We start from the raw sequence: 14756 nt of genomic DNA on the forward strand, positions 1-14756 counted from the left end.
CAGTTGGCTCCTGTCTATCCTCCCTCGTTCTTGTCCTCCTCCATCCCGGAATTCCTGGAGCTGCTCTGTAGACTGTACTATGAGCCTCCAGCAGCCGCGCCCCCGAGTCACCCAAGTGTGAGCAGCAGCACCAGCCAAATCGCGCTGCACACTCTGTCCCCATAATCTCCATAATCCACCGGCGGGCTGTCAGGCAGGAACTGGGGTGGAGAGGGCGGAGATATGTCTCTCGCTGCTGCCTGCGACACTGCAGTCACCACAGGCAGTTGGAGAACTTTGTTTCGGCAATTGGCGATGTGCGTGGATCCGGTACGCAGACAGTTTGCAATGCGCCCTTTGAACTTTTCCGCCCTAGGAACCGGCCTTGGCTGCCTTCCCACAAATCCGGCCCTGGCTGTGAGCAAACGTTACTGTATCAAATAGAGAGTCAAAAATATAAAAAGTACTAAGCGCCTAATCATAGTTGTGCAAACAATGCAATTATATAAGTGCTGATGTGCTATAAAGGCTTACCGAAGGTTTGCTGTATCTTTTGCACATTTCTTGGAAATAAGTATTTACCGTATTCAACCTAAGGCAGTCTTTTCTCTTTGTGGTTATAAAGATAAAATCCCTGGATCAACTCTGCTGGGAATTACAGTACCTAGTAATTATAGCTGTGTCCTTCAATGCAAGGAAAGCATCCAAAGCCACCTTTAAATGCAGATATAGAATTTGTTGTAACTACTTCCTGTGGTAAAATATTTCACATTTTAACAACTCTTATAAAGAACCCCTTCTAAAATAGATGGCAAAAACTTTTTTCCTCCATACACAGATCATGCCACATTGTTTTTTGTTCAGGCCTGGGGACAAAAAAGCTCATCTGCCATGCTTTTGTAATGCCCTCTGATGTATGTATACAAGCTTATCAGGTCACCCCTTGGCCGTCTTTTTCCAAGCTAAGTAAACCCAGTTTGTCTATTCCTAATGTGGAAGTGAGGCCTCCCATCCCTCTAATTAATTGTTTTTGAGAAAGTTACCAGTCCTTACACACAGCATATTTTTGTTTATAGGGTTATTTCCAGTTAAAAGCTAATCCCGGAGCGTGGAATCTTCGGCTCAGGAAGGGTCGGTCTGAAGACATATATAGTATTTATAGGTAAGAATGCCGACATGTCAGTTTTAAAGCAATCCTGTACAGAAAGCATCATTCTAATTCATGTGACATTTAAGGTGCCTGTACATCCAATTTTAAATTGGCCAATCACTGACCAATATTACCACCTCCATTTAGTATGAGAGACAACAAATCCGGAATACTATGAACAGATTGTGTAGGTAAGCTCTTTTACTACATGGACTTGGTAAAATTGGCCAAACTAAATTGCATGTGTGTACCAGGCTTTTCTGTGTCTTAACAGACAGGAATTCTACATTATGAATCCACTCTTACATGTTCCATTGCTGAATCCAGCTGTCTGTTTTCTTGCCTGCATACGTGTGAAATTGGGTTTAAAGAGGAACTCCAGTGAAAATAATGTAGTAAAAAAATTGCTTCATTTTTTACCATAATTATGTATAAATGATTTAGTCAGTGTTTGCTCATTGTAAAAATCTTTCCTCTCCCCGATTCACATTCTGACATGTATTACATGGTGACATTGTTACTGTGGGCAGGTTATGTAGCTGCTCCTAGCTGTTTTGGCTGTTACAGACAGCTGTAAACAGCTAATTCCTGTCTGTGAACATTGTTACATTGTGGCAGTTTGCCCAGAGTACCGCGGTACTCAGAGCTTCTTGTGGGAGGGGTTTCAGCACAAAATCAGTCATGCAGCGCCCCCTGATGGTCTGTTTGTGAAATGCAATAGATTTGTCATGTAAAAGGTGGTATCAGCTACTGATTAGGATAAAATTCAATTCTAGCTTGGAGTTTCTCTTTAAGTTTGGTTAGAAACAAAGTCCTCAGGAGACAGTAAAATGTGGATTTTAATTAAACGTTATTGACCTCCATAAATGTTAAAAAATAAAAAAGGTACAGTTCTTTGGTACATCAAAATCAGTTACAAAAGATATAAAAACAGAATGATTAAATTGCTGTGTAATCTATATGTATATGGAGTCTATTGCCTGTCTTCTTTGAGTGTATGTATGTGTGTATATGTGTCTGTCTGTAAAGAGAATCAATGTGAGTCCAGACCTTCCTGCTGGTTCTATATATATATATATATATATATATATATATATATATATATATATATATATATATATATATATATGTTGATCCTCAGTATTACTACTATTCTGTCTTCTGATTGGACCGGCAATAATGCTATGATGTAACTTTTGAGTTCAACTACATATGGTTAATATCATGAACAAAGCATCCTTCCCTAGTTTAGAATAACCTAGGGTTGAATCACGTCACACAACAACCAGCTGATGACTATGAAGTCAAGATACAATTTCTGCAACCAGAAGCCTAGCTTGACAGAGATCTATTTTTTACACTTCTAATGATGATTGGTCTTGACATCTGTGACCTTAATTTCCACAAGGAAAGGAACATATGCTCAGCAGACTTCTGAAAGTTCATTATAAACCTTAGCATTATATACTGCATATCTGTTAATCAACATTGTATAAGTAGCACTATATTAAACAATAGTTTTGAGATCTCAATCGCATGACATCAGATATATATTAACAAATATAATTTCTCATCCGGCAGGGCCCTAGCCAAATGTAGAAATCAAATCCGTCAATTATAGATCATTTGATTAAAATCTAAAAACATGTAACATATAACAATGGGAGCTGCCATCTTTAATGTGATGTCAATACTGTACACAAAACGGAAAATCTACAGCCATTTTAATTTTCTGTGCTTTGTGGCCTTGCAGCCAGTCAGCAGAAAGAGTTCATTGTGAGATTAACTTTGTAATGAATGCTTTTTGTATACGTTTTTTTGTAATCCACTCGGCCATGCCAGGGCTTATAAACAGGAAGTGGTCATAAAACTAGGTTAGCTTTCTACATCAGCACAAGAGCTGCACCAATGGGATAAAAGATAAGTATTTTGAGAATGCTGTATATAAAATTTCTTTTCATTTGGATTCTAGTCTTTGTCTTTATGTCTTTCAGCCATGATGGCACAGACTCCTCTCCTGAGGATAACGATGTGATTATAGTTCTTCACGACTTCAGAAGCAAAACTATTAAAGTAAAAGTAAGTTACCGTTTTTACATTAGCTTGCTCTTATGTTGTTTGTTTCAGTGCTGAGGCATTTACAGGTTTTAAATAGTTGACTTAAGTGACGTGATAAGAGAAACATAGGTACAAAGAATGCTGGGAATACACGATGCAACTTCCTGTCCGATCAACAGGAATCAAGCAATTATTTCCGACATGAGCGATCTGTTTTTGATCGAGAAAGGGATCGATTTTGTGAGGTTATCATCGTAAAACCGATCCCTTTATCAGAGGAGCAGTTTGGACACGTACATGGTACATCTTCGATTCCGATCATCTATTGATCGGACAGGAAACTGTATCGTGTTCCCAGCATTATACTGGCCCTAGTAACAAATTGTCTTAAAGGAGTTCCAAGGTGAACTCAGTATATGCTTTTTTACTTACCTGGGGCTGCTTCCAGCCCCTAGAAGTGTCTGTGTCCCTCGCCGCAGCTGCAGTCTTCTCCAGCCTTTTGCTGTCAGCCTGTAATGGATCATCGACCCATGTGCCGCATTGCCGTTGTTACCCTGCGGTAAGACAGGGAAACGCAATGCAGGCTTCCAATGCAAGTGGGAGCCTCAAAGAGCCAGTGTTCAGGATCTCAGGGGACACCTGCACACGGCTTCCATCAAGCGCGAGTACACACCTAATCCATCACTTGATCAGACTTATCACTTGCTTCTCCATGAGTTTTGCTACATGTGACCAACACCATCCACTTTGTTCAGGACATGGAGAGCAACGTCAGTGTTCTTCCCAGGCTCTTTTAGCCGGATGCTCCACCTGGCTAGTTTTGGTGAGCACATGGCTCCTCCTACACTGTAAGCAGACATGCGCACAGAAGCACTGGCCCTGCATTCCTTCATCTCGCTCCACCCGGCTGGAAAAAAAATTTCAGGGGAGAACGCTGCAAACATAATTCTACTAACTGTCCATTCATCTAAACACAGTTACTCTTTTTCAGGTTCAGAAGAAGCCAGATAAGATGAGTGAAGACCTCCTGAGTGACGGAGCTACTGAAAATGATTCCGGCTTCTGGGATTCTATCAAATGGTAATTCAGCGCAGTATGAGAACTGTTCAATAGCTTGTGACACATGCCCTGCTGTGTGGGGAAGGAGTGCATGCACCGTCTCTCTAGACGTAGTAATCACCATCTCGCCGCGCACTCACCATCCTGATTCAGACCCTACTGATGTATGAAAGATCAGCAGGATGATAGGCAACTGGTATTATTTAAAAGGAAATAATTATGGTAGCCTGATATATTCATCTCACTTCCGTTGTCCATTAAAGTGGATCTGACCTCAGAACTTCCTCTCTGCTCTAAAAGATTTGGGACAATATGAAAACAGTAAGGGGGGGGACAAATATTTGTTACGATGCACATAAATCCCCCCCAAAAAGCCCAGATAATTTACTGGATGAACTTTCAGGGAGCAAAGGAAGTGTTAAAACATATGACTTTCCTGTGCAGCCAGCTCTGACCAGGCCTTGGTGCATTGAATAATGCCTACTTGATTACACATTCAATTATAGCTAAATAAACAAACACAGCTCAGTGCAGCTGATTTCTACAGCATTTCTATGTGGAATGAACACTTTTCAGTCTGTTCTTTGCAAGAGCTGGGGTCCACTTTAAGGGCATTAGTCTGTGCCGGATTCCCAGTTTATCCTCTCAGGGCATTCTATATTAGTGATGATTGTAATCTGCTAATTACGATTAAGCAACATTTTGCACAAATTTTCACAGTTGCAGTCATACGTAATTACGATTTGGAAATTCAATTGATTTTGTGTTATCCATTCTTAATTTCTTGCATAATTTTGTAATAACTTTAGCGGTTAATAGCAAAGCCCCCATACTATTATCACCAAAATTGCCATGTATGTGAAGTATAAGGAATAGTGGAAACAAGTAAAAAAAATTATTCAAAACAACCTTGTAGTTTCTGAGAATTTTTTTTTTTTTAAAGCAAAGGAAAATGTTTTTAAACTCAGAAAAAATGGCAATTTAAAAAGTATTTTTTCTTAGCATTTTTAAAATTGATTTTCTTAAAACCTTTTTCTTTTTTCTTAAAAAGTTCTTTAGCCTTGTTCCCACTAGGCCTGAAAGATTATCGGTTTATAAACCGAAATCACAATCAACGGCATGACGATCTTGAGATTGTCAAAGCCGCAGTTTTCCTACGCTGCCGCCTGTACCCGCTCTGCTCCGCCCCCCTCCTCCAATGAGTCCCAATCTCCCTTGCTGCATTGACGTGCGGAGATGCATGTCTCTTCCTACACGTGCTTGTCCAGAATCGATACATGAAGGGGGTGCAGTTACTGCCCTGTCAGCTGACCCCCTGCTATTGGGCATTACCCTGTCAGCTGACACTCCCCTCCTTCAATCAGCTGGCTCGGCAGGAGGTCGCATCCTTGGTTGCCGGAACATGGCGGGGCGTATGATTTTCGGGAGACTGAGGCACAATGCAGACCTGCCAGCTGCCTTGGTGCAACCCCCGGGGCCCCAGCAGGCCTCTGGCTCCCTCTACCCGCCCATGGTGGCCTCCATGACTACCAAGATCCCAGGCAGCGGAGCATAGAGTGGCACTACAGCTGTGTGCATGCCCAGACAGACATAGAGAGCAAGCTGCAGCTCATCACTAGCCTGTGCCACTGGAAGTACGTGCTGCCCACACAAACTCCCGCCCAGGACGTGGACTACTGGTACCAGCATTTCACAAGACTGCCTTTGTGGCCGGGCTACAGGAAGCGGAGCTCTGCTGCATCAAGTCTGCCCTGTGCGAGACACTGCTGCAGGACATCATCTATGCTAAGAAGGGGGATCTGCCTGTACATACTAAAGGGGGGATCTGACTATGCACTAAAGGGTAGGATCTGGCTATATACACTAAAGGGGATCTGGATGGCTAATCTGTACTGCCACACCTATAATGGCTAACCTGTACTGCCGCACCTATAGCTGGCTTAACTATACTGGGACACCTATAGCTAGTTAACCTTTACTGGAACACCTATAGCTGCCTAAACTATCCTGGGGGCACCTATCCGTGGCTACCTATACTGGGGGCACTCATACTCACCATCAGTGTGCTGATCCATCGTTGTGTATCAAAAATCGTGAATTGAAATATCTGGTAGAAATCATACAATTTAATCTTTTCCCATAATCGTTCAGGCCTAGTTCCCACTATTCCCCTTAACATACATAAGCAAATTTGGTGACGATAGCATGTATAGGGGCTTTGGTATTAACCAGTAAAGTCGGCACAAAATGATGGTTCCTGATTACTGTTAGAAATTATGTTTTTTCCCCCAAATTTTGTATTATGATTTTGCATTGTAATTGCAATATTACAATTATGCAAAATTTGTGCTCATCACTATTCTTTACATGGATTTTGTGTAGGGATCTGTGGTGAATGTATGAATGTAATTTCAATACAAAAATAATAAGTTCAATTCACAGTATAGCTATGGGTGTTACATGGACAGGACGGGGTATATAGACCCCCCCCCCCCCCCCCAAAAAAAAAAAAAAGAACAAGCTTCTATCTCCTCCACGCTCTCTCCAAGCCAAGTAAAACATTTGGCTGATGGACACGTGGCAAGGAGGTAAGTGCAAGCACTGTTCAGTTTGTGCTTCAGTTCTGTATGGCCACTGGGCCAGTTCAACGCATGATGGGGGCCCTGGGGCAAAGATGACCTGGGTCGCCCAGCAAACTTAGCCCCCAGGGCCCCCAAGCCAGCTTACATCCCGCGCCCCCCCTCCCCTTAATGCGGCCGTGCTGCCAGGGCCCCTGCACTATAACTGCATTGGTATCTCACCTGTCCCAGCAGCCGGCGTGCTGCACTGGTCTTCCACCTGCCTCTTGTGAAGTTGTGTAATGATATGCGCTGGTCACAAGAGGCAGGCAACGAGATATGAAGACCGGGAGTATGAAACAAGCGGAACAGGCTGTTTGGACATGTGAGATGCCAGTGTTGTTAAAGAGCAGGGGCCAGGAGGAGGTCAGGGGTCTGGCAGTGTGGAGGGCCTACACACAAGGTTTTACATCACATTACACATTTCTGCATTTCATATCTTCTGATTCCGGTACCCATAATTAGATGTAGAAAAACATCTACTATTTTCATAATCAAGCATTGTTCTCAAAACAGTAGGACTAATTATAAAGCGGTTATTGCTTCAAACAGTGGTGCATTGACGCTTTAATGATCATTAATGCAGACCTTGGTGTAATTACAAGGCTCCTTCTAATTAAAATTGACTTAGTACAAATGTCAGCTCGCCCCATGAAAATAAACACCTGTCATTTCCCAGCATCGGCTAATGTCACTAAGTTCAATTTTACAACATCAGTAACAAATAAGCATTTGTATTAATCAGTGCTCTGAAATTGTTCTAACAGCAAAGTATTACCCTTCTGTAACACAAAAAGGACCTGCCATTTTATTACATAGTTTTTCTACAGCTCTATGTACGTAATCTCTGTGTGAGACCAAAGGCCCATACAGACTGTCAATAGCTGATGCCATAAACAATGGTTAATGATTGTTTCAGGTGACAGCTAAAAGAAGGAGTACAGACACACTTGCTTGGCTCCCTGCTGAACAGGCATGCTTGCTAGGCTATCCTGTTTTATGAAGGGGGGGGGGGTGTATTGTCTAACAATAATGGATGGTTTGGGCATGTGAATGTGTGACAAACTGCTAGACGATCGTGCAGTTGGCCACATGTGTACAAGTTGTTAGAACGACTTGTACTTGTTTTGAATGTGGCCATATCGTGCAGTCTGCTGTTCGCTTGCATGGGCAGAATGTAAATGAGTTTGTTGTTCAGTTGGTTGGTGCATTGAAAATGCAAATTGTGCAATGGCTTGGTTGTGCAGTTGGTCATGTCGTCGGGTTGGTCATGTGGAAAAGTTGCACGTGTGTACAAATCATTAACAAACCATGTTTATATATGTCAGTCCCTGTTATCAGTAATGACTTTATTTGTCTGATGATGTCCTTTTTCAAAGTAGACAAGAAGTTATAGAGCAGTGAGGGTTACTAGTAGATAAGGTAGAGGGGAGGAGTGTTAGGTGATAAGGTGGCGGGGAGGGAGGTTGATGTTGGGTATAGAGAGGGAGGATGGTGTTAGGCATGGAGATGGAGGTTTGTGTTAGGCGTGGGGAGGGAAGTTAGTGTTCGATGATAAGGGGGCATGGAGGGAGGTTTGATGTTGTGCATGGAGATGGAGGTTAGTGTTAGGAGTTGGGTGTGGAGAGGGAGGTTAGTGTCAGGTGTGGAAAGGAAGTTTAGTATCAGTTGTGAAGATTATACAGATATTCTAACCATCCGCAATATCTCACACCCAATTTCACCTATGGCTTTAATAAAGTACACAGAGCTGTGTGCTGCAGTGTCTCAGCACTTTTACTCAATGGGGAAGAGGTAACCTGCAAGGTTCTTCGCATGGATCACTTACCCCCATTATTATCGGAAACAAATGCGACAAGAATATTGAAGGTACCGCTGCTGACTCCATTTTGAAAATGCTATTTGTCTTGTTGCATGTCATAACTGGGAACAAGTATGCATTGTTTGGTGTCCTGACTGCACTCTGCGCCTGATGGCTGTATGCATGTTTCAGCTGTGTGGCTCCCAACACTACTGCAGCCAAGCTATCAGCCAAGGAACTAGAAATAGTTTTTAGCTGAAGAATAAAAATGTCAGCCTCCAAATACTGTATATCCCACTTTAGGTATCATTTAAACTGGAAACCAGTGTTTAGAAATTGTTGATGGATACTAGCATTTATTTTTATACAGGGGGTGAGGCGTGGAGATATGTTAAGCTGAAAATCAAAAATGTTGTATATTGCTCAGAATTATTTTTTTTTTCTGTTTTGAGATTACATTGTCCTGTAGATTTGATTTGTGTATTTAGGCTCATACACAAGAGGAACAAAAATCATTTGAGATGAATGACACATCGGTTAGACGTCGTAAAACGATGGCTAAAACTAACAATCCACAATAATTCTCAGGCATTTAAAATGTCAACAGATGGTTTTGGCGCTGGCCGCGTAGCTCCTGTGTTGGGCGCCGCTATGGCAGCAATGCTATAGTCTGTGGCCCGCGCACAGACGATTGCCTGACCCTGAATTACTTTTCCCTCCGAGTTGCTGCGACTTGGAGGGGAAAAAGTATTTAATGCCGCCGGGAATGTGAATGGCAGCAGGGTGAGACGTCATTTGACTCGCCCTGAGCCCAACCCTCTGGCGGCATACTAATTTGTACGCTTTCAAGCAACCGTCATGCTAGATCACTTTGGCAGGTAATCATTTATAGTTCCAATCTTTAAAGAGAGTCTGAAGCCATAAAAATAACTCTCTTTACTGGCCATTTATCTTCAGCAATAAGATCATAGCTGAAACGTCGCATTCCCACGGCAGAACGGTGTCTTTATACTATCCAAAATCCCATGACTTTCCAGGTTATGGATTTTGCTGCCCGGGAGAGGCAGAGCTTTGCGCTGTAGCTCTGCTTCTGCTTGCGTCAATCTGCTGATCTCTGCCTCTCCCCGCCCCTCTCAGTGAAAGAAGACTGAGAGGGGCGGGAAGAGGCGGAGATTGACGCGAGCAGAGGCAGAACTACTGTGCAAGGCTTTGCCTCTACCAGGAAGCAATCCCCGAATTTTGCCCCGGGGACTTGGGGGAGTTTAAAGACATCGTTCTGCCATGGGAATGCAGCGTTTCAGCTATATTCTTATTGCTGGAGATAAATGGCCAGTAAAAAAAGTTATTTTTTTTTGGGTTCAGACTCTCTTTAAGTTTATAGTTTGTAGTCTTTAATGTTGTTCACATCGCATTGATATCTTGAAAGCTAGATCGTGGAATGATCCTTCATCTGTCTTTTCACACAACTCTTATCTTTTGGTGTGTAGGTAGCTTTAGAAGTAAGTTTGAGTTTAAGGCTGATAACCTAGAACATATTTATGCATTTCCTTGTTTTATCATCATTTAGGGGACTTACTGGAGGTCAGAAACAAGAAGAGGTGAAACAAGATAAAGAGGATGTGATTAATATCTTCTCCGTGGCCTCAGGACATCTGTATGAGCGGTTCCTCAGGTGCGTTCCTACTAAAGGTCTTATTTTTGTAGCTGCTGAACTTCTCTTATAGCATTTCTCTTTGAGGAGAATGTTTATTTTACAGCACTAGCCTGAGTTGCATAGAGCTAAAACCAGACACAAGCCCCACCATTCCAGCTATTCAGAGGGTCTGACAGGAGGAAATCAAATCCCTCTCTTGTCCCCCACTATGGCTTCTTGAAGCCGCCCCCTGAAGTAAGAGTCTGCCCTAACTGTTTATGCAAAGCCTCACTCAGTCGTTAAGAGGAGCTCATGGCTATTGACCGGCAGCCCAGAATTTAGAGTGAGAGTGTATTAAGTTCTGTAGTTGTCAACTGGTGATAGTGTCTAATGGATTTAAAGGATACCTGACCTGAGATATAGCTACCTATGGTTAACAGAGAGGTATGTTCATGCTGGATCCACATACTGTACCTCTGTGTATTGTTGGTTCCTTACTTTATTTCTCCCAGCAACCAGTCCTCAAAGCCACCCATGCTGCGCATAAGCGTAAAAACAAAGACTACGCTGCACTCTAGAGAGCTATGAAGCCAGGCCACAAGGTAAGAGTCTGGGTGTGTTGCTCCCTGTAGCCACCGATAGTTGTTGCACTGCTGCCCAGTCTGTTCCTTCATTTGATGTAACTGTCTAACTGTTTTAATTACTTTAATGACTATCTAATCAAGCTTGATCTCAAACTGTGTATTGATCAATGCTCCCAGTGCCCATATATTTGCAGACACACACACACACACACACACACACTTCCTACAGCTGAGCCAAACCGGCCTGCTGGGAACCTAAGGCCCTAAGAAAGTCCATCTGAGACCACATCAGCCTACTCATGGGAGCTGATGAACAGATACGAAGCTTCAAGCGCCGCAGAGGGAGACGTACTGTTGCTCACGTCAGACTAAAAAGGAAGGGACTGGGATTGGTCATCCCATCTAACATTCTTGTAAACGTTTGATCCTTCCAACCAAACTAGGTGAACTTCTTTTACTCAGCTCCATGTCCCAGACTAACCACACCCCCATCCACTGCTTCACCGAGACATGGCTTAATGATAACATCCCAGACAACTCGGCCCACTGAACTTCAGCCTCTTCCTTTCTGACAGAGACACTACATAATTTCTGAAAAAGAGAGAAGGCGGTGTCTGCTTCTACAACAACTCCACATGGTGCTCAGACACTACTATCCTGACCAAATGCTGTTCCCCGACTTAAAACTCCTCCTCATCCATCTGCAAACCCACATACTCGCCAAGGGAGTTGTCCTCCTAAGGCTCAACACACACCATACAATCTTGATTGTTCAATCTTACCACTTTCATGTAGTATAAGAGCTTATCCAATCAATCATTCAAGGTATTTTCAATCTGTTGGCCCTTATACTACATAGATTTGGTAAACCTGTACAACCAAGATTGTATGGTGTGTGTTGAGCTTAAGCACTTGCAGGAGTTTACATCCCAGATTAAACCTGTTTTGTCGGGTTAGAAGTCGCTCTTTGTAGACCGGTAGTTTAGGGGAGATGCTAGATAGATTAAAATATATTTAAGTTAGACAAAAACTTTTATTGTATTATCCACAAAAAAAGGTGCAGCACGTTTCTCAGTTATTTCACCCACTTCCTCAGGTAGTTAACAGGAGTAACTGATTTGAACTCATAGTAGGCAGGGCCTCGCTGGAGGCGGAGTCCGGCATGTCCCTCGTCCTTCTGACTTGCTTCTGCTTCAAGTTGATCCTCCATCATTGTGTGGTACGCCGCACCTCCGCTAAGGAAAACACAAGTTTCAGAAAGCCATCAAAGCTGCTGAGAAGATTGCATTCCCCTTCCATCTGTAGACCTCCTTTACTTCTTCAGACTGCAAACCTGGGCGGTCAGATTTGCAAACAAACCCTCCCACCCCGCAACCAATACCTCAATCTACTCGGGTCACCGCTTTAGAACCATCTACTCACACACACACTCACACAGTCTCACACACTCACACATGTGAAATAGATTAGCAACCATCAATTTTATGTGTATATCCCCCCCGTGTTTTGTGTACAGAAGTGTGCTATTTCTGCCCATGTAGGTCTACAGTGCTGTCTATGCCAAAAATAACTCCTTGTACATCATGCTGTATTTGGCAAATAAAAATCTATTCTGATTCTCCTCTAAGTAACTGACTTTTCTGCATTAATGTTTACTATCTTTTGCTTTCCAAAGTAACTAAATCTGTAATTTAGCCAGGGTTGCTCAAATATTTGCATACAACCGGATCAGTGCCTATTAAATCCCCCCTAAGCTATATCTATTCCCAAGACAGAACGTGCATTATCTGTTCATTTTAAGACCTTCCATCTCTTCTATTAACTTAGCTGTCCGCTGTTGAACCATCTCCAGATCTCCGAATTTCCTCCTCACAGGATGTTCCCCAGAGCCGTACCGCGTATTTGAGATGTTGTCATGCAGATTATTTATGCTGGAGAAACTCTATACCTTGAGCACATGTGTTCATCTTCATCCTTTTTATACATCTCAAGATTGTATTTGCTCTTGCAGCTGATGCTTAACATCAATTTCTGTTGCTTAGCTTGCCGTTAGCCAGTATTTCCAAGTCCTTTTAAAACTGTTTTCCTCAATTCTACTGCCCCTAAAATTTCCAATCCAATTAAAGAGCATCTTCAGTGTAAATTTTACATTTTATCAATCCTCTTCTAATATTAAGTTATAACTACCTGTCAGGTCTTTTTCTTTCAAATCCCTCCCCCCCCCCCCCCCGATCTGTGTAATCCACCATGTAACCCCACCCTCTTGCAGAGAAGGCCCTCTGCACTTTATCTCAAGTAGAGAAAACGCTATGGCAGTTTTCTGCAAGTGCGCACGGCTGAAGCTGACCGACACAGGGCTCGGAGGGATTTCAGGTTTTTATACTGGGGCACACATGGCTACCTAAACTGGGGAGGGGACTGCCTAATACTAGGAGCACACCTGGCTTCATATACTGTGGGAGGTGGCTACTTAACGAGTACCAGAGCTGAAACTTTACAAAGATTTTATACATACCTGAGGCTTCCTCCAGCCCCATCCGCTCCCACGCCGCCGTCTTCTGCTGCCCACAGCTTCGGGAACCGGGTCCCCGCACTTCCGTCAGTCAGAGCCAGTCTGGCGTAAGAGAGGTACGCCTTCTAAGTATCTCTCCAGCAGCTGCTGGAGAGATACGCAAAGAGCGCACTTCTAATACGTAGCTGGCAGCGACCTACGTCAGTGACGGGCTCCGGTTCCAGAAGCTGTGGGCAGCGGAGGACGGAGACGTCGGAGTAATCCGAGCGGATGGGGCTGGAGGAAGCTCTAGGTATGTATAAAATCTTTGTAAGGTTTCAGTTCTGAGTCCCTCTAATACTGGAGGCACACCTACTTACCTATACTGGGGAAGGTAAGCTTATCGACTACCCGAACTGGGGGCCGAACTAAGAATAGGGGCATCGGCTACTTACACTGGTTTGGCTCCCTGTCAAATTTAAGATCGCCATGTGGCCCACAAGTCAAAAAGTTTGCCCACCCCTGGTATATGGCAAGCTTGTTTCTTTGCACTGCAAAGCTAGTCTTAAAGGGCAACTGTCATTAAAAATAATGGAAAAAAAATTGTACTTTAAGTCAGCAGAGGCTCTGTTACCTTGAATGTGTGTGGGTGAGCATTTTGTGAACCTTGATTTATATAAAATTCAGCTAATATTGCTAGTTATACCTAGGAGTAGACCTCCTTCCCCAACACCAACTCTTCCTGCCACCCCTGCCCCACATGGTATGTTCTGCTTTTTCCAACACTGTCAATGGCTTCTGTACAGGTTGGTCTGGATTTCTGCAGATCTTCAAAGATTAAAAAAAAATAAAAAATGAGCAGAAGTTGAAACCACAGCCAAACCTTTGGGTGAGTATACTCCTCGGCACTGCTTCTATCAACCCAATCTGTTATTGCCTGTAGACACCCGGTGCTCATCAACAAGATGTGGCCACCACCCAGGGTACAAACCACAACACAGGCTCTGTTCCAATATAACAGAGGGGGAGACAATTTATTTAAAACTGAATATACATAAAAACACACAACTTAGATTGTGGGTCCAGGTACACTGCATGAAATTGCCTATAAGGTTTCTGCTCTAACATCAGTCATATGCACCTTATGTTAAAGTAACCATTTCTGGTAACCTCAGGAATAGTCCGTCTCTCCTTCCCGACCAGGTTTCGGCTATACTCCGGCATCAGGGGATCCACAGCCAAACCTATTTATAGTTCTCCTTTAATTCTCGTCACCTCATGTTACATCTCCTGCTGATCATTTTATAATTAAAGAAAAAAAAATATAAGACTCCACTTGGATCTTGCCTTTAGTAGCAGATGCATTTCTGTTTTTTTCTTCTA

The 14756-nt window shown here is 43.1% G+C and overlaps 1 protein-coding gene across 1 annotated transcript in view; it reads left to right on the forward strand.

The window, feature by feature from the left end:
• The window catches only part of UGGT1 (UDP-glucose glycoprotein glucosyltransferase 1), a 164384-nt gene that overhangs the window by 132855 nt on the left and 16773 nt on the right, over positions 1-14756 (forward strand). Inside the window, exons 29-32 of the mRNA XM_068233269.1 lie at positions 1056-1141; positions 3124-3208; positions 4179-4267; positions 10233-10337. Coding sequence (XP_068089370.1) covers positions 1056-1141; positions 3124-3208; positions 4179-4267; positions 10233-10337 — 365 coding nt within the window. The remainder of the gene's footprint in view (positions 1-1055; positions 1142-3123; positions 3209-4178; positions 4268-10232; positions 10338-14756) is intronic.

Source organism: Hyperolius riggenbachi, chromosome 4 (genome assembly GCF_040937935.1).
Source record: "Hyperolius riggenbachi isolate aHypRig1 chromosome 4, aHypRig1.pri, whole genome shotgun sequence".
Taxonomy (NCBI): Eukaryota; Metazoa; Chordata; class Amphibia; order Anura; family Hyperoliidae; genus Hyperolius; species Hyperolius riggenbachi.